General features: G+C 37.2%; 1 protein-coding gene across 1 annotated transcript in view; it reads left to right on the top strand.

Moving 5' to 3' along the window:
• LOC111866526 (ceramide glucosyltransferase) overlaps positions 1-19,050 on the top strand; it is a 34,515-nt gene that overhangs the window by 12,884 nt on the left and 2,581 nt on the right. Inside the window, exons 5-7 of the mRNA XM_023855562.1 lie at positions 4,562-4,674; positions 9,079-9,344; positions 15,958-16,147. Of these exons, the coding sequence (XP_023711330.1) occupies positions 4,562-4,674; positions 9,079-9,344; positions 15,958-16,147 (569 nt within the window). The remainder of the gene's footprint in view (positions 1-4,561; positions 4,675-9,078; positions 9,345-15,957; positions 16,148-19,050) is intronic.

Below are 19,050 nucleotides of genomic sequence, written 5' to 3'. Positions count from 1 at the left end.
TGAATCATCATCGGAGGTATACCACTACGATCAGGAACCCACCAATACGTAAATGTTTTTATAAGACTATATACACTTAAAACATTCATGATGCTCACTGTATGTAGTTGTTCATTATGCCATTGTTGAAATAGATGTTTGATGTAAACTTTTATAATAACATTCTTGAAGTATATTACTTAGAAGTGACGTAGTTGCAATCACTTTCATAAAGGATAGTTTAAAAATGTAATTTTACCTGATTTACCTGATTGTTTTTTATTTCCTGATTGTCTTCATGGAAGGTGCCTAATAGCTTCATAAACTGAGAATTTCTTACAGGCTTTAAATGTGTAATGTTTTGAAAATATTCATCATTCTTCTGTTTGTATTGTATATAGTGCAGGAGGAGAAATACTGAAACTTGAGAATCCATACTTAACACTATAAATGTATTAAAATCATACTTAAATGAGCTTAGCGTGCATGAAATTACTTCAGTGTAGGAGCTACATCATCACAAAAGAGTGCAGCTTTTACCTTTCAAAAGAAGCCCCTCCCATCAAGGTCCTTGCATGTGACTGTTCTGCTGTTGCCACAGTAACACATGGAAGGATGCATAGTATATTTACATAAATTAATAGGCTTAATCACAGACTGTTCTGTCTTTTGTATTAACATATTACAGATGCACTTTTGGGGAATTTATTCAAGGTAAGCCAGTGTATGACATCATTATTTACAGTTATGTGAAAGTTTTGTGAAAGTTGGTATTAAATTCTTCAACCTATAAATGGTGGCCCCTGGCGTCCTCATATGGCATACTTCTTGGAACACACAGGGCTTTTCTTCCATAAAGTTGCTTCAGTAAGGTGTAACATACTATTTTCAAATAGTAGTTCAACTTTTCTTGTTGACCTCAGTTTGTGGTGGCAGGGGTTGTTTCTTCACTGGAACATAAAGGTCACTGCTAGTCTTCTTGTCGTTCATCTTGATTACGGACACTGGTCCAGTGTGTTGCACATTAATTTCACCCATCTATACTTTTGAAAGTACATTTTCCTGTTTTATTTTAGAATGACTTCACAATCATTCTTCTGTGACTTCTTAAGCTTAGATCCCTTGCACAGTCAGTCCTGTGTGACTTCTGGAATTTAATCTGAAATGGGAAATTACAAAAGTCTTCCATCTAAATTGTTATGTCCCTTATGAAGCAAGGGTTCTGCTAATTTCAGTGGTACAACTGTTGTTCTGAGGGAACTGTTGTCATATCCTTCCCTGAATATGCAGTGAGTAACCACACGTAGCCAGTAAGGTCTTACGTAGGCACAGATTTATGTACTGTACTGAAGCACAACTCGGGGCACGTAGTAGCATAGTTGGTTGAGGGACTATGCTACAAGCCGGAAGGTCGCAGGTTCTAGTCCCTATGAGGTCATTGGATTTTTTTCATTTGACCTATTCCTTCCAGCGGCACTATGGGCCTGGCGTTCACTCAGCCTCTAACAGAAATGATTACCAGGAATCAATTAAATAATTTTCCTGGGGAATAAGGCATGGTCGGCACGTAAGGGACGCAACCTTACTGCCATCTTTGAGCTGACTGTCTAGATAATGTTGGACCCTCAACGTCTCACAACCCTATGGGCCTTCATGGCCTGGTACAGGGATAGCTTTACTTTTTACTTTTTACTATTTATTAAAGCACAACTCACTGAAGTTTATCTGCTTACTTTCCACAGCCAGTACTAGACTCACGCAATTCAAACATTTTTATACCAAGCAGTGAGGTTTTTAGGGACTGCTTAAAAGAAAGATGTCCTTTCCATAGAGTAGTTACATAAATATTGAAGTACTGTATTCTGGTATTGAAGGTACAGAATTTTACATTTTTGTTACCTATATGGTCGAGGATAAGATTAATTTTGAACAGGTCTAGAAGGCATTCATACTTGTTTTCAGTGCTGTTATCTATGGAATGTAAGAACCTACAATCGATATGAATGAAGTCCTCATCTTACAGCTTAGTTAGTTCAGGCAGTGATACCTGTTACATGCCTTAGAGAGGTATCTACTATAAATACTGGCAGAGCACTAATTATAATTAGTGCTTATGGTTTCCTGTGTCCCTCCAAGCAAATATAAGAATTGTGTGTAGAGATAGAATATGCCAGCTTCCTTCCAAGTCCTTTCCACCTCACCGTACATAATAATCATCTTATTCATTGTTAAGTAACCACATTTAATATAACATTGTTAAATAATCCACAGTTCTACCCTCATTTTACATTCACATACATGTGAATACATTAGTGAACTTGTCTTGTGTAATCTTTTGATGCTTCCTGTTCGTGAATATAGTGGTGTTCAGTGTTCACTTTGTTCTGCAAAGGTAAACAAGTCTTCACCGCTATTTCTGAATACTGCATTGTATTGACTATTTGTTCCTTTCCAGTAATACAGGTGTGTTAATTTATACAGGGAGGTTCTTACCTTTGTTGACTGGTTCACAGCGACCAGTGCACTGCCAACTGTGAGGCACATAAGAATTTTGCCAATGATTCAGTATGCATGATGGCTGATAATGTTTGGAATTAAGGAAAGTTACTAACTTTGTGGACTGCTTTACGGCATTATGTTTCACAGCGAGCATTGTGGTTCTTATGTGGGAATATGTTTATGGTTTGTCAGCAGTGGGCAACAGTTACCAGCTCCATTAGCCAGTTATTCTCAGATACAGTTAGCGAGCACCATTTTCCATCATGGTACAGTATACTTTAGAGAACCAAATATTTTTGCATGACACCTACATGAAATATGGATTGGCTGGAAGGTGTTGGCAAAAATTTCTACATTAATTTCATGGTAAAAGATTTCCCAGCAGACAAACAATTCACAGTTTTGTGACTAAAATTAAATCAATAGGACTCTTAATAAATAAGAAACAAAAACATAAGTGCAGAGTGTTTGCTGAGGAAAAGTTAAGATGACATAGGAGCCAGACTTGAATACACACCTAGAAAATCTCTGAAACATCTAGATCTAACCCATGTAGTCCTGCTCCATCTGATGAAAGTTGGTGTCTGGTATCCTGTAAGTGCAAGAAGGATGTTGGACCTAGGTTTTTTTTAATGAAGAATTGATTATGAAAGACAGATACGGGTCATTCTTGGGCAGTTCTTTCCAGAGTTAACAGAAGAATCTATGTGGGTTACTTCAAAAGTCATGGCAACTATTATTTTTGGGAAAACACGTTACAGTGAAGAAAGTTCAAAATATACTTATGAACGGGCATGATACACCCCTCCAATTGGCTTAGTCAGATCAGGTAGATGTGAAGGGGCGTAGGTATAGTAGGCAAGAAACATTAAACATTATGGAATGAATGACTTTTTTTTTTCATTCTTTAATCCTCAAAAAATTCAATTGTGATTAAGAAATAAAAAATTCCATGTTTCAAGTTTCATCAATGGAAATTACCCGATTCAAGAAATTGTCTCCTTCAATTTCATATCATTCGAGGTTCACACGGCTTGCTTCATAACGTGTTCACTTTTTAACCTTGTTTAATTCGTGCGGCACCCACTTCACTGCAATCTTATGCATGTGTAGGTCTTTTCGTAAAATTTGATGCACAGTTGCCTGGTCAATCCCTGTATGTCTCTCTAACTCCTTCAGAGACCAGCACCCATCTTCCTCCATGCCCTGGGCGATCACTGCACAAGAAACATTGGTACAAACGGACACAGGGTGTCCACTACGTTGCAAGTCGTCACTTGCTTCTCTTCAATGTTGGAATGCTTCTGTCCACCTTGCAACAGTTCTGTGTGGTAGAGCATGATCACCCAGAGCTTCTACAGGCTCTGAGTGACATTCAGTCACATTTCTGCCGTGAAGCAATGCTATTTTCACGTAACAATGCTGTTTCAGCCAGCTAACGTTCATTCTGGGCTAAGGTTATGATCACACTGACTTCGCTCTGGATTTGCTTCGTTGTCCTTGGACTTCCGCATCATCTAGCGGCATCATTGGAAATCAGATTTTGCCATCTCTCAGTGGCAAATTTGGAAATTCCGGTTGGAGCTTTCGAAATTTCAGAAAAATTATGTTTGCCATGACTTTTGAAGTAACCCACGTATATCTGGTTTCAGCAAGACTCAGCTACTGCCCACACTGCACGTGTTTCTATGCAGGCTTTATCTAATGTCTTCAGGGATTTTTTCCTCTGGGGTTGTTTGAAGGACAAAGTTTATGACAGGAACCCCCGAACAGAAGAACTAAAAGAAAGTATTCATAAGAAAATTGCAAATATTCCTGTAGAACAGCTTCAAAGGGTAAATCAGAACCTCTTCTGCTGGTGTGAGGAATGTCTACATATAGAGGGATAGCATTTTCAGCACCACCTGTGATCTGTGAGTTCTAACTACTGTATTCCCAATGTTATCAGCCAACAGACATATTGATTCATTATCAAGATTCATATGCTTCTTGCAGCTAGCTTTACACTGGTCACTGTGAAGCACAGAGCCATGAACCAGTCAACAAAGGTAGAAACCTAACTGTATATGTTTGGATTTTACAGTGAAAGAAGACACGTTATTGGATATGGTTTCGTGTATGACAGAAGATGTTGGTCTGGTCCACCAGATGCCATTTACATGTGACCGTGATGGTTTTGCAGCTACGTTAGAAAAGGTATAGGTTCTATATTTGTTTGCTGAACGGTCTTACTTCAAGTATTCATGTACAGGGTGATGTACGAAATGATTCAGTATTTGATCTATTCATAAAATCTTTATTTCAGTTAGAGTACTAGAAACTAACACACAAAAAGAAAAACAATTGCATGGAGATTTGTCCTCTGTGAATTAAGTGTTCAGTATGACAACCATTACATCTGGCAACTTCTTCAAAACAAACCGTGATGTTGATTACTTGCAGCACTTATCCTCAGTTATCACATTGTAGGCTTGAATGATTAGTGCTCTCAATTCTATTATTGCTTAATGACTTTTTTGCAAAAATCTTTTTCTTAAAGAATCCCCAAAGAAAGTATTCACATGGGTTTAAATCAGGACTATTCAGAGCCAGTTCTGTCCTCATGCCAAATGATCAGGAAATCGGTTTGAAATGACACATGAGTTGAAAGTGTCATGCAGAAAGTCCAAAACAACATTTGCTTTCTGCGGCCTGGCTCCATCCTACATGAACCACTTAGTTTGTAATGGCAAACCTGTAGCAAGAAGATGAGGCATGAAAGTATTGTGTATCATGCTTAAATAGCGCTCACTGATCACTGTCTCTTCAGAAAAATGATCCTAGCAGTCTGTGATTTGAGATGGTGACTCACACTGTAATTTTGGTGCATGATTCACCTTCTCATGGGTCATGCCTGGATTCTCTGATGCCCAAAATCACGCACTTTTTTTTATTAACCACACCATCCAGGTGGAAGTGTGGCTCAACAGAAAACCAAACATTGTTCAATGATATCTCTTTCTGAGCCCTTTCAGCAAATGGAATTCTTTGATGTCTGTTTTGAACTGTACATTTAGGCAACACTCTCATTTTGTATGGATACAAATTCAAATTGCTTTTCAATATTCATTGCACAGATCATCTGGATATCCCTAGCTGTGGTGCAGCCTTCCTTGTTGATCTACTGGGGCTTCTTTACAGTGCCACTCTGATAGGGTCAGTGTTCTCCAGAGAACCCACAAAGGCCAGCAACGTTTTCTCAACAACACCAAACCATTAATGTTAAATTGGTTATAAAGCTTATGAATTGTTTTGAATGCAGGCACCCATCACATTTGAAAATGGGCACAAAACCACCTCCGTGTAACCACAACTTTCTTATTTCAATAAAGAACATCACTGTTTTTATGCATTACTCTACAGACATTCTTCCTTTGTCAGCCATCTTGTGTAAACTGGTGCATGAACAGGAACAGCATGACTGTAGTGCACTCTGGAAGAGTAAGAACTAATTTCCATGATCTTATGTAAGTGTTACGATGTTACAAAACATCGTTCATTGCACGGTTGAATAATTAATACTAAATCAAATACTGAATCATTTTGTGCACAACCCAATATATTTAGATACGAACAGCATGACTGTAGTGCACTCTGGAAGAGTAAGAACTAATTTCCATGATCTTATGTAAGTGTTACGATGTTACAAAACATCGTTCATTGCACGGTTGAATAATTAATACTAAATCAAATACTGAATCATTTTGTGCACAACCCAATACATTTAGATACTGAAGATATATTGCCCAACACAACAATTTTGTTCATGATCAAGCCCCATTGAGTTTTTTGCCCATATTACATATACAGTCATACCCACATTTTACATTTCAGACAGGACCATTTAAAATTAATCAGAAATCAAGGAAAATGTCAAATAAAGAAAGTGAAAATTTATGTAGCTATTGAAATGTGATTGACTGAATTAATACCTATAGTTACTGGACTTTTGAACTTTATCCATTGTCCAGTATTCTAAAGAACACAACATTTCAGAAACTGGATCTGTTTCCTTCCTCAGTTGAGGGGGTGGGAGACACCTACTCAGTTATGTCCACTGGAAAGAGCTAGGCTCAGTCACTGGTTCTGTGATTTCATTATACAAGTATGTATTTTTATGTTGTTTATGGAATGACAGTTTCTAGACTATATAGTATTGAATAGTAGAATGATCGATGCATGATTAATTGAAAAGGATTTTGAAGAAAATTCGTAAAAGTAACGTCCCTGTGCTTAATTAATTAAACAGTTAAGCACTACACCATGAAGATGTGGGGGAGTGGAAGTATAGCTTCACCATTGTTGACCTCAGTACTCGTTAGAAACAGTCATAGCCTAATTTAGATACTGTCCAGGTGTTTGCCTGGAGGTATTGAGGAAAACCACAGGAAACCTCAGTCAGGAGAGCAGGTGGCCCAGCTGAGATTCAAACTGGGCATCCCCCAAATATAAGACTAGAGCAGTGCTTTTCAGTTGATGGTGCATGTATCCTTATAGGTATACAAGAGAAATTTGGGGTGTGTCCAGCTGAAATGGCTGAATTTTTATTTTAACAGACATTTTTATATGACAGAAAATTCATTGCCTATAGGTAATTTCTTCCAAACAAACAGTTGTGGTTAAATTGTATAAACATGTATATTGCAAGTGAGGAAAAAATTATATGTTTGAAAATTGCAGGTACTTGAGGTATTTCAAACTGGTTTCTTTATACAGAGGGGTGCTTCATAAGAAAGGAGAAACACTGGTCTAGAGCATTACCACTGCACCAGCTAGTGGTTTCTTTATGTTACTTCCTCTTATGAAGAGGGACTGATATCTACTCACTAAACATGGGAGACATTTGTAGCAAATTGAAAGCTAGCTTGGCAGGGGGGATTGTGATAATAATCCCTTATTGTTAGTGGGATTACCCCATAAAATTTGTTACATTTAAGGTGACTCATTGCAGTCAGTGTGGTGAGGGAATTTTCTTTTGTCTGTATGTTAAATTCGGAACATAATTATTTAAAAGTGTCAAACAATAAGAAATACAACATTTGCACAGCCAGCTGTGAAAGGATGTTTACAGATTGTGCAGAAAAGAATAGAAATTGCATCCATTTCTCTCACAACATATCTTTATCTCAGTATTATGCAACTGATTTTCCTAACCTCAGTCTGATTTGTAATATTGTACACAAAGAAGTAGTGTTCGCATATTTTATGCATTACAAATTTTGGATATGAAATTTTTATTAAAACTGGTACCTGAATTGCCAGTCACAGTGACTGTGTCGTCTAAGGCATGAAATGTCTCCACCCGCTCAAACACTAGGATCATTGGTTCAAATCCCACTCAAGGCATGGACGTTTGTCTGCGTTTATTCTATGTGTGTGTTGTCCTTAGTAGGTAGCACCCTTGCATCAGGAAGATCCCCCATCCAAGGAGACCTACTGACTGTCTACGGTTTAGAAAACAAAGTGAAACAAAGTGTTTCATAGCTGCCTTATGCTCCAAGTGGGAGCAACATGAATAGACAGACAGACAGACAGATGGGTGGGTGGGTGGATGGACTGATGGACACAAAAAGTAATACCTAAATTACACAAGTAAATATGGTGTTTTTCTTTAGATCCCAATTCTTTTTCACGTATAGGTAACATCCATTATTATTGTCATTGTCGTCGTCATTATTATTGTTGTTATTGTTACTACTACTACACTGTGCTCTATCTATAATTGACCTTGCGGTTGTTAACTTAACACATAAATAATAAAGAATTGAATCATTATTATTATTATTATTATTATTATTATTATTATTAAAGTATTGTTTCACTGTTGTGAACATTGATGAACGTTCTGCCTCCATCTTCATTATTTTGAATGAATATTATGTGTAGATATGTGGGAAAAGGAAAATTGGAAATGGAGCCATAAGTGGACATGAAAGGGGCTAATTTGGAATCTGTGGGTAAAGTGAACTGGATAGATGGGACTGAGAAGAGGACCACTGTGGCACTCTTCTCTCATTAAGTCTACCATTATGACAGCCATTATTTTCCTTGTTCTCCTTATGGACTCAGATATGGCCTTTTCACACAGTTCACCGTGTGAACCATGTTATTTTTTAAACTTTTTAGAACTGTATTTTAGTCTCCTGAAGTTATTGGCCATGTATAAGTATTGAATATTGGAGAGTAAGTGCATCTGGGACTATTGAGTCCCATAATCCTGAAAACAGTTTATCCATTGTTGCTTCCTTATTGACAAGGAATTTTTTATTTTCATAGCAGTGTAAGCTTATATTGTGACCCCCTGGGTTGTGACACTGTGTTGTCACCTATATGATTACACACTGTTGCAACACAGGTCACAGTCTAAATTTTCTGATTGAATTTATTATATTTGTTTTGCTTGAAATTCTGAAACGATCGTGATAATATTGATGACAACATAGTTGTCATGATCACCACCACCACCACCAGCACAGTGGAAGCAGGTTTCTGTTAACATTGATGTTATAATATCAGTATACATGATGCTGTATTTCAGAAAATTATTTTATTAATTTGCAGGTTTATTTTGGCACTGCACAAGCACGCATCTACTTAGTTGCTGATTTTCTTCGAGTAAATTGTCATACAGGAATGTCTGCTCTAATGCGCAAGGCTCTGATTGATGAAGTTGGGGGAATTGAAGCATTCAGCTGTTACTTGGCAGAAGATTTCTTTCTTGCCAAATCACTAAAAGAAAGAGGCTGGAGGATGTGTATCAGCAGTCAACCAGCATGGCAGAACTCCGGTGTTTGTGAAATAAATAGTTTTCAGGCTCGATTAACCAGGTCAGTGTTAAGAGCAAAAATGGATGGAATGTGTGTTTTACTCTGCAACATTCTGTAATGTGTGATATAGCTGTCATTGCTAACATCAGTTTAATATTCCTGGGACCAAATGCAATTGTGTTGTGTATAGCTAAAATGGATAAAATTGCAGGATGTAATTTCACTGTAACAGACTGAGTCATCATTTGTACATTTGAAGAGCAGTATTGTTCTGTTAAAATTAACAGTGAATAATGTTTGACTCTGCATATGTGAATGGATTTCAAGATTAGAACTTAGTTCCCCTATTTCTTTCCCTCCATTTCCCCACCACCACCACCCATGATATCATTCTATGCAGTGTCTCAGTTCTCACTTCTGAATGAAAAACTTTATTGCCCATGTGTTAAGGTAAGAGACAAAGTTATCACTGTACTTAATTATGTAATTAAGCACTCTGCTATGAAGCAATGTGAGGGAGTAGAGGTATAGCTATACCATTCATGATATCAGCACTAGACAGAGGTAAGTGGGCAGCTTTATGCTCCTGTCTCTTTATTCCCATGGATAGAGCCCCTAGTACCCATTTGATATGAGTCCAGATGAACCCCAGAGCCAGTCTGGACACTATATAAGACAGAAAATACTCTTTCCCCCCTGCCAGGAATTGAACCCGAGTCATCCAGCTTGTAGCCTAATCACTATACCAACTGTGCTATCCCAGCTCCCTTATTACATGTGTAATGTACAAAAATTATTAAACTCATATGTATTACTTTTGAAGTACATGTAAGAAACAGGAAAGGCTAATAATGAACAAATATGCTGTGCCTCTGTTCTCGCTTATGTTCAAAGATATAGGCCATTGGCATGTTTCCAACTTCAAGAGAATATGTCCTCCCATGTAGCTATGGGTTGTCCAATACATCAGTGTCTTCTGGGTTTATAATTTTAGTAATGTCTTTGGTAGCCTGTTTGTTGTCATTCTTAAAATATGTTCATACCAGGTCTCTTTTTACCTTTCTGTTCTCTTAGCTAAATTGAATATTTTTAATTCTGAACATATATTTGTACTTTCTTTCCGATCTAGGAGAATGTATCCAGCTATTGGATGTAGAACCTCATTTCAACTGACTGTACTTTCCTTTTGTCTGGTCAGTTTATTGTCCAGTTTTCACTTGCATAAGTCAGCATAGGCACTGTCTACCTTATAAAATTTTAATTGTGTAATTTGTTAGGTTTTTTGCCTCAGTGTTCTTCATATCATTCCACACATTCTTTGAAATTTATGTAGTTTAATACTTGTATCATCTTTCAGGCAGTATCATACATTGACACTCAAATAATTAAAGCTTCATACTTGTTCTGTTCTGTTTTCTATCATAGTTTTACATTTTATGTGATTGTTACCCTGAAATGCTGGAGTTTTTGTTTCCATGGTTGAAATTCTCAACATTAAAGCTGCTTGCTATGTTTTCAAGTCTGTTGACTGTTCTTTGAAAGCCAACCTCCGATTCACTGAAAATAGCCTGATCACCTGCAAACTGTATTTAGAACTTTATTGGTTGAAACATCTTGCCATTGTTGAATTACTTCTTCAGTAAGTATATTTTGGCATATAGATTCGTTGGTAGTTGGCGACCTTCAAGATAGACTGTATAGCCGCCGTTGCTAGGCTCTGGCCTGCAAACATCTACACAGGAATGGTGTTTTCTGTGTGGTCTGTGCCAAGATGTTATAAGGAGGACAATTAGTGATAGTGTAGTGTAGTTTGTTGGTAAGGAGAGGACTGCTGTGGTTCAGTCCTTGTGAGCTGTTGCTGTTAGAAGCTGGCAGCTGAGGCACAGGAATAGTTCAGGAACGCAGAGGAAGGGGAATGTCCACTGTTGGAAGCTGTTCCCGCAAAACTGGTGCAGACACAGCAGATTGAGAAGACTTAGTATATACTCTAATGAACTGCAGAGTGTGTGAATTAGCTGTAGTGCTCTAGTTACTTGTAGTTAGGATCTGTAAGCATTCAGTAAATCCATTTACCAATCCAAACTCCATTTGTAGTCACACTCTGTCACGTGACAGTATTAAGTAATGTTGGGGACATTGTGCATCCCAGTTTTACTCCTTGATTTATATGTAATTTCTTATTGGCAACCAAAGTTCCCTTGTCAGTTTTTATCCTTATATATTTATCCTTATGTTAATATAGAGGCTTTGAACAGTTTTTACTGTGGTATCAGGAAATCCTTTATTCAGTATATTCCACAGCTTACCTTGATACACTCTGACAAACAGCTCATCATAATCTATAAACAATATATACATTGGCAAATTGAATTCTCGCCTTTTTTGAATAAGTTGCTCCATTACAAATATGCAGTCACAACATGAGCTTTGTTTAAGGAACCCACATTGTCCTTCCAAAAGTGTATGTTTATTAATTGTGCTGTCTTCAGGTTATAATCTTAGCATAAACCTCATAAGCCATGTTCAGTAAAGTAATTTCTTTGTGATTTTTACAATCCTGTCTATTTCCTTCTTTGAAGATATGGCAAATTACCCCTCTTGTCCATTCTGGGATTTTATGCATGTTCCAACATATAATAATTATTTGATCCATAAGCTAAGGAGTCTATTATTGTACCAGTTCACAAGAAGGTTGATAAAACTGACTGTTGTAATTATCAGGGGATATCACTGCTATCAACTTCATACAAAATTTTATCCAATATTCTTCTCTCAAGGTTAAGTCTATATATAAATGAAATTATTGGAGATCAGCAGTGTGGGTTTCGACGTAACAGAATAACTACAGATCAGATCTTTTGCATTCGTCAGATATTGGAGAAAAAATGTGAGTACAATGAGACAGTATATCAGCCATTTGTAGACTTCCAGAAACCCTATGATTCAGTTAGGAGGGAAGTATTGTACAGTATTGTGATAGAATTTGGGATGCCCATGAAACTGATTAGGCTGATTAAAATGTGTTTAAACGAAACGTATAGTAAAGTCTATATAGGTAAATATCTCTGTGTGTCATACACCATCATCAGAATCCTATAGTAACTACAGGTAAATATTTTTCTGATAAATTTCCAATCCAGAATGGTCTAAAACAAGGAGAATTTATCACCACACCTTTTCAACTTTGCTTTAGAATATGCCATTAGGAAAGTCCAAGAAAACCAGGTGGGACTGAAATTAAACAGGACACATCAGCTGTTGGTCTATGCCGATGATGTGAATGTTCTTGGTGATAATATATATATACCATGAAGAAAAACACACAAAGTTTAATTGATGCAAGTAAGGAGGTTGATCTAGAAGTAAACACACAGAAACTGAGTATATGTTTCTGTCTCATCACCAAAATGTAGAGTAAAATCATGACATAAAGATAGGAAACAGATGTTTTGAAAATGTGGCATGGTTTAGATATTTGGGAACAACGATAACAAATCAAAACCTGATTCAGGAGGAAATTAAGAGGAGATTGAACTTGAGTAATGCTTGTTACCATTCGGTGCAGAACCTTTTGTCTTCTTGTCTGCTGTCAAAAAATATAAAAATTAAAATATACAAAACTATAATTTTGCCTGTGGTTCTGTATGGGTGTGAAACTTGGTCTCTGACATTAAGGGAGGAACATTGACTGAGGGTGTTTGAGAACAGGGTGCTGAGGAGAATATTTGGACTGAAGAGAGATGAAGTGACAGGAGGTTGGAGAAAACTGCATGATGGGCAGCTTCATAATGTGTACTCTTCTGCAAGTATAATTAGAATGATCAAGTCAAGGAGGATGGGGTGGGCAGGGCATGTACCACAAATGGGGGAGACGAGGAATGCATATAGGATACTGGTGGGAAAGCCAGAAGGGAAGAGACCAGTGGGAAGACCAAGGCATAGGTGGTGGACAATATTAGAATGGATCTTTGGGAGATAGGATGGGATGGTATGGTTTGGATTGATCTGGTTCAGGATAGGGACCAGTGGAGGGCTCTTGTGAACACGTTGATGAACCTTCAGGTTCCATAAAATGCTGGGAAGTTCTTGAGTAGCTTCAGAATTGGCAGCTCAAGAAGGGCTCAGCTCCATGAGTGAGTGAGTGAGTAAGTAAGTAAGTAAGTAAGTAAGTTCTTTTTTTTTTTTTAATTTCTACTGATGCATATTTGAGGAGGTCAGTGTTGGTGCCATCATACTTGAAAGCCTATCTTGTGCACAAGGAGTGTACTATACCTACAATATACATTTCTTTGTCCTGGCCAAGAAACCAATCTCCCTGTACTCATTGAATAAGAGGCTGAGTGCTCTAGAGCCAGTCTGGGCATGGTGGTGAAGGGAAAAATCTCTGCCCCCACCAGGAATCAAATTCCAATTCTCTGGCCATCAAACCTGTAATCTAGTCACCATATGAGCTACTCATAGCTGAATAAAATGCTACTGACAAGAGCATGGCAATACTAGGTGATGTCACATGATTTCAATGTGTTAACATCTAACACAGTAAACATTTAACATGTTTAACCCTACATATCTAACATATTCAAGCATTTTTCATTAGAAGAATAAGTTTGAAGTGTTCCTTCTGTTTCACTAACTCTTGGTAACTGATTAATGTTAAATACTTTAATAAAAATAAGTAATAGCATGATGTTAAATGTGACAACAGAGACATGAAAAGTTTTGTATGCCCTCTTTATTTTCAATTTTCTGCCATAAGGTTATAAAGACTTCATTCAGCAGACATGTAATCTGCTCTTCTTTAATTTTAATTTTGTATACAGAACCTTACAGTTTGCTTGCAAATATGGTGAAGACACATCCTCTGTTTTTCACCAGTGTTTTCAAGTCATTTACCCAACTTCATTTTATTTCTTTTTGTCTTTTACTGTTGTAAATATCACCTGGCATTTGAATATATGTCATTTTTAATAGTTACTGACTGATACATGATTCATAATGAATCATGAACCTGCTGCAGTATGTGTAGTTAGAGTATGTGCTGTTTCATTTATCATTTTGTTCTTGCTGAATGGCTGTAAAATCCATACATGTTTAACTATCTTTGTTTTTAATGCCATTCGATATTTTGAATATTAATATAGGTAAAGTGGGTTTTGTAACAAGTATAAAATATTATTTTGCTACAACTCACCATTGTATAGACATTTTCTTGGGAATTGCTGAAACGGAGATGTGAAAATATTGTTGTGTTTAATTTGTTTTGTTTTCTTTCTGACTTCTTAATTCAGCAATAAATCAGTATAGAATACTGTGTGAAATCTTTCACATTATATAATACTAGTGATTTAGAACAGCATTCTTCTAACTTTTTCCCATGGGAGTCGTTTGATTTTCATAAATACTTACAGTGCCATATGAAATTAAACTCAGCATAATAGTTTTTGTACTATACTTAGCTGTCAGAAAATAATTGTGATTTATGCAGTCTGATTCCCTAAAATCATGAAATTAAGTTCAGTTGCTACTGTAAACCAGTGAGTAGCATGAGAGCAAGATGAAGAATTAGCATTTGTCAGAAATGAAGGAAGAAGAATGGTTTAGTTTGGGTTTGGATTATGAGGTTGTTATAACTTGGCAGAGAAGCTTGATAGTAATTGAACTGTCAGTATTAATTATTACTATGCAACATAGGTTTCTGATATATTCGGTATGTAATATAAGTTCTGTGTATGTACAATCATGTTGCTTTTGCTCTTACTACAGATAAAATATTCTTAGGTGAAACACTTACTGAGATAAAAATGCGTGACTTAGTACCTGTAGTAGGCCGTGCCATAGCTCAAGCTGTTAGGCACTGCCTTCGCACCGCAGTGGCCCGGGTTCGATCCTGGGTCTGGTCAAGTGGGATTTGTGGTGGAGAAAGTGGCGCTGGGGCAGATTTTCTCCGAGTACTTCAGTTTCCCCTGCCAATCTTCATTCCACCAATTTCTCCACAATCACTCTTACCTATCATTGGGCTGGTACAATAGGCCAGAAGTGGCCGCAGTGCAAGGGACTTAGTCCCACCCCACTAGCAATAAAAAAATAGTACCTGTAGTAGGTTTCTAGTTCTTTATTTGTTGGCATAATCTTCTCCTGCATAATGAAGTTATTTTGAAAATTATGCAAAATAACTGAAATATGTATTTTCATCTTCATTTTGCAGTGACCAATCCTGAGAGAAATCTGAGTGTGGCAGGATCCAACAAATAAAAATATATCAAAATTACATTGGTAACATAAAAGTATTGAACTGAAAATAGTAAATAAGAATTACAGTACTTGTTATAGTCAACTCTTACAATATCAAAGATGTATATTATGTGATACATGTACGTGATTTCTACAGCAGATAACGTACAAGATGCAAGCCTCTGATTTTGTATGATGGCATCAAACTGTAAACTTACCATCAATCTCACTTTTTACCTAGAGGTCTTTGTTTGGAAGAACACCTCCATGTTAAATGAAATCTGATAATTCCATTCTGTGATCTGGATGATAAATTCCCATGTATTTTGGAATTACACTGATGCAGATAAACATTTTCTTAACATTTTATATTATACATTATGGAGAACAGTAGATTGAAATAATGAATCAGTGAGCTATATTTGTCAACCTGTTTTTGTAGATGGGCGAAATTGCGGGTAGCCATGGTGCCTCATACCATTCTCCTGGAGCCTTTGTCTGAGTGTATGGTAATAGGAGCATGTGCATCATGGGCTGTCTCCTTCCTCTTCAGTTGGGATCCTCTCGTCTTCTACTTGGTGCACATCCTCGTCTGGTTTCTTCTTGACTGGATCTTACTTTCTATTATTCAGGTGCAGTAACAACTTCTCATTCACTTAACAGAGAACATGTATGTGGCTGCCATCTGTAAATAAACCCCTTGAATGTTGATGTATAGTATATAGATGAAGGGTGTCTAGTGCCTCTTTCTCCAACCCTTTGTAACATTTTTGTAGAAAGGAGAAGATATTCACAATTGGAGCTAAAACAGTTTATCATAGCAAAAGCAGCTTAATGTTTATGCTATATATAATGTGGTAGGCTTTATACATTAATGAAAAATGGCTTTTGAATAGTCAACAGGATGCCCCTTCACTCGTTATAAATAGCAATAACTGTGCACAAATCTGTATCCCTACAGCCACCAGCAAAAATATGATTCAGCCATTGTTCTGTTGCCATAGTATTCACAAGCTGCTGAGTATCTCTTAACTTGCACCTTCAAACCAAGACATTCAAAATGAAATGTCAAGTCTCCCCCCCCCCCCCNGGTGGGTTGAAACTGAGTCCACTTGATACGTCAGCCACTAATTGGCCTATTGTACCAACTCGAGATGATATATGGTGATGAATATGGAGTAGTCAGTGGAATGAGAATTGGCAGGGGAAATTGAAGAGTCGGAGAAAACCTGTCCCAGTGCCAGTGTGTCCACCACAAATCCCACATGACGTAACCTGGGCCGCCACTGTGGGAAGCCAGCAACTAACTGCCCAAGCTATTTCAAGTCTTACATTTACCTCACATTCAAGCCATCAGTATTCTCGCCAGCTAAAAAATGGTTTGGAGTGGACATTACATTACTTGCTTATATGAACTTTGGATTACCCCTTCCCTGTGTCCAAGGATACCTGATTCAGTAAAGTCAGCTGAGCATGAGGCTAAGCACTCATATCTAATACTGAGACTAGGATATGTAGAGTTTGTATATGTCTTTTACTTTGTTCTTATTTAGTTGTGAGCTGGGATTTGATTCCTAGCAGGGGCAGGAATTTTTCACTTCTTCAACACATTGAGATTATCTCTGGTGACCACTTCTTAGTGGGATGAGACTGAGTCCACATTGTACTGTGACCACTATTGACCTATTGTACCAGTCCCACATGATAGATGGTGACTATGGAGCAGTTGGTGGAATGAAGATTGGTAGGGGGAACCGAAGTACTGGGAGAAAACCTGTCCCAGTGCCTCTTCATCCACCACAGATCCCACATGACCTGACCCAGACGAACCCTAGCTGCCACAGTGGGAAGCCAGTGACTAACCACCTGAACTATGGCACAGCCTCTGGTGCCCAGTTAGTATGCTTCCCATCCACTGGATACCAGATCACTTTTCCTGAGGGTAAAGGAACCAGCACGTGAAATTGACAACTCACCTCCATCTAATACCAGCATGCCCAGACCTATACTTTTACTCTCTCATGTCTATATGGCATGATGCATAATTAAGCACAGCAATGGACCTCATGAACACCATTTTCTTGTACACAATGTTAGTTTACTCTGGCTCCCTTCTGCTATAATCAAGATGTAAATTTACAGTGATTTGTCCTTCCACAGAAGAAATCTAAAGAGTGAAGTCACTGGTAAAATATGACTGTTGCAACATATGGTGTGTTTGCCCAGTATGTTGTAGACCTCTATTACTAATTTCTTTTTTATGAAGTATGGAATTTAAAAAAAACAGTAGTATTATGAGATTACCACAGCAATATATAGGACTTCACAGAATGTTGCATATGTCTGTAATGCTGAATGTGGAAGATGTTAATGTAATTTATGTAAATATAAAATGTAAATGTAAAAAAGTAATTGTACTTTCAAAAAGAATTTAAATATGGCACTTTTAAATTCTGAATACATCATATGTTTAACTTTTTAAAGGAAGCACAGAATTTTCAGTTAGAAAAATCTTAGGCATGTTAGCTAATGTGGCATTTGGGTGTAGTGATCTCACATGATTAAGGGCTGGAAAGGAAGGCCAGTGGTTATCAAAAATTGTAAAATTCAGGGACTTAAGGGAAGGATTAGTCTATGATCGCCCAAATTCATTTACCTTTGCCAAGATAGTGTGTATCGTTTATGTGCTGGGAATTTTTTTATTTCAATTTAGAAGTATGTGTGGCACATTGAAATGTTTAAATCATATTATATGTACCAAATTTGCTAGTACATAATGAAATCCAGTTTTGATACTACACACAGCAGTCTGCACAGTATGTTATTTTTCTTCTTCTTTTACACCTGGGAAACTGCAGTTCTTAATCTAATCTCAAGCGAAGTAAGCTGCCTTGTTCATTTTCTTAAATTCCTGAATATCATGCTTGTTTTTTCTTTGGTTTTCGCTTGCTCATGAGGTACCTTAGCTTCTTGAATGCACCTTTCCTCAGCATTTTTTTTTTTCACTCTGGTACATAATGTATTGCATTACAATATGTAACTGTTTGCAAAATTTTTACTTTCTGTCATTAAAAACATTTAGTTTTGCTCCATACTTGTTCCTCATGAGCTTTGCTAATTTCAAAGGATTATTAATTCATGTCAGTAATGCTTCAGATCAAACATTTTTGTTGACATTAGTCATCCTATCAAGTAACTAAGCCATTGATGGATTGGGTTGTGTGCTTTACATGGTTACATGGTTATAAGTGAATCTGGAAGGAAGTGCAATGACAAAGAAGTGCATTTATCTGTGATATCTTTTTTAAGTACAGTAGACTTTCAGTTACCTCATATCCACACATCCAGAATTCACATCTAGCCAGTAAAAATTTCAGAGAAGACTTTCAATGTTTATAAAGTTATCAAAAACAAATTTGTGATGCACATAAGTTCACCCAGCCTCCAGTAGCTCTGCTACCTGTACTTCTTCCTTACACAGATACCATAACAGTAGAGGCAAGTTAATTTGTGGTTGTACTCTCTTGTCACCAAA

The sequence above is a fragment of the Cryptotermes secundus genome, unplaced genomic scaffold, assembly GCF_002891405.2.
Source record: "Cryptotermes secundus unplaced genomic scaffold, Csec_1.0 scaffold401, whole genome shotgun sequence".
Classification (NCBI taxonomy): domain Eukaryota; kingdom Metazoa; phylum Arthropoda; class Insecta; order Blattodea; family Kalotermitidae; genus Cryptotermes; species Cryptotermes secundus.
Note: the sequence above shows the minus strand (reverse complement) of the source record. Positions and strands in the feature narration are given on the sequence as shown.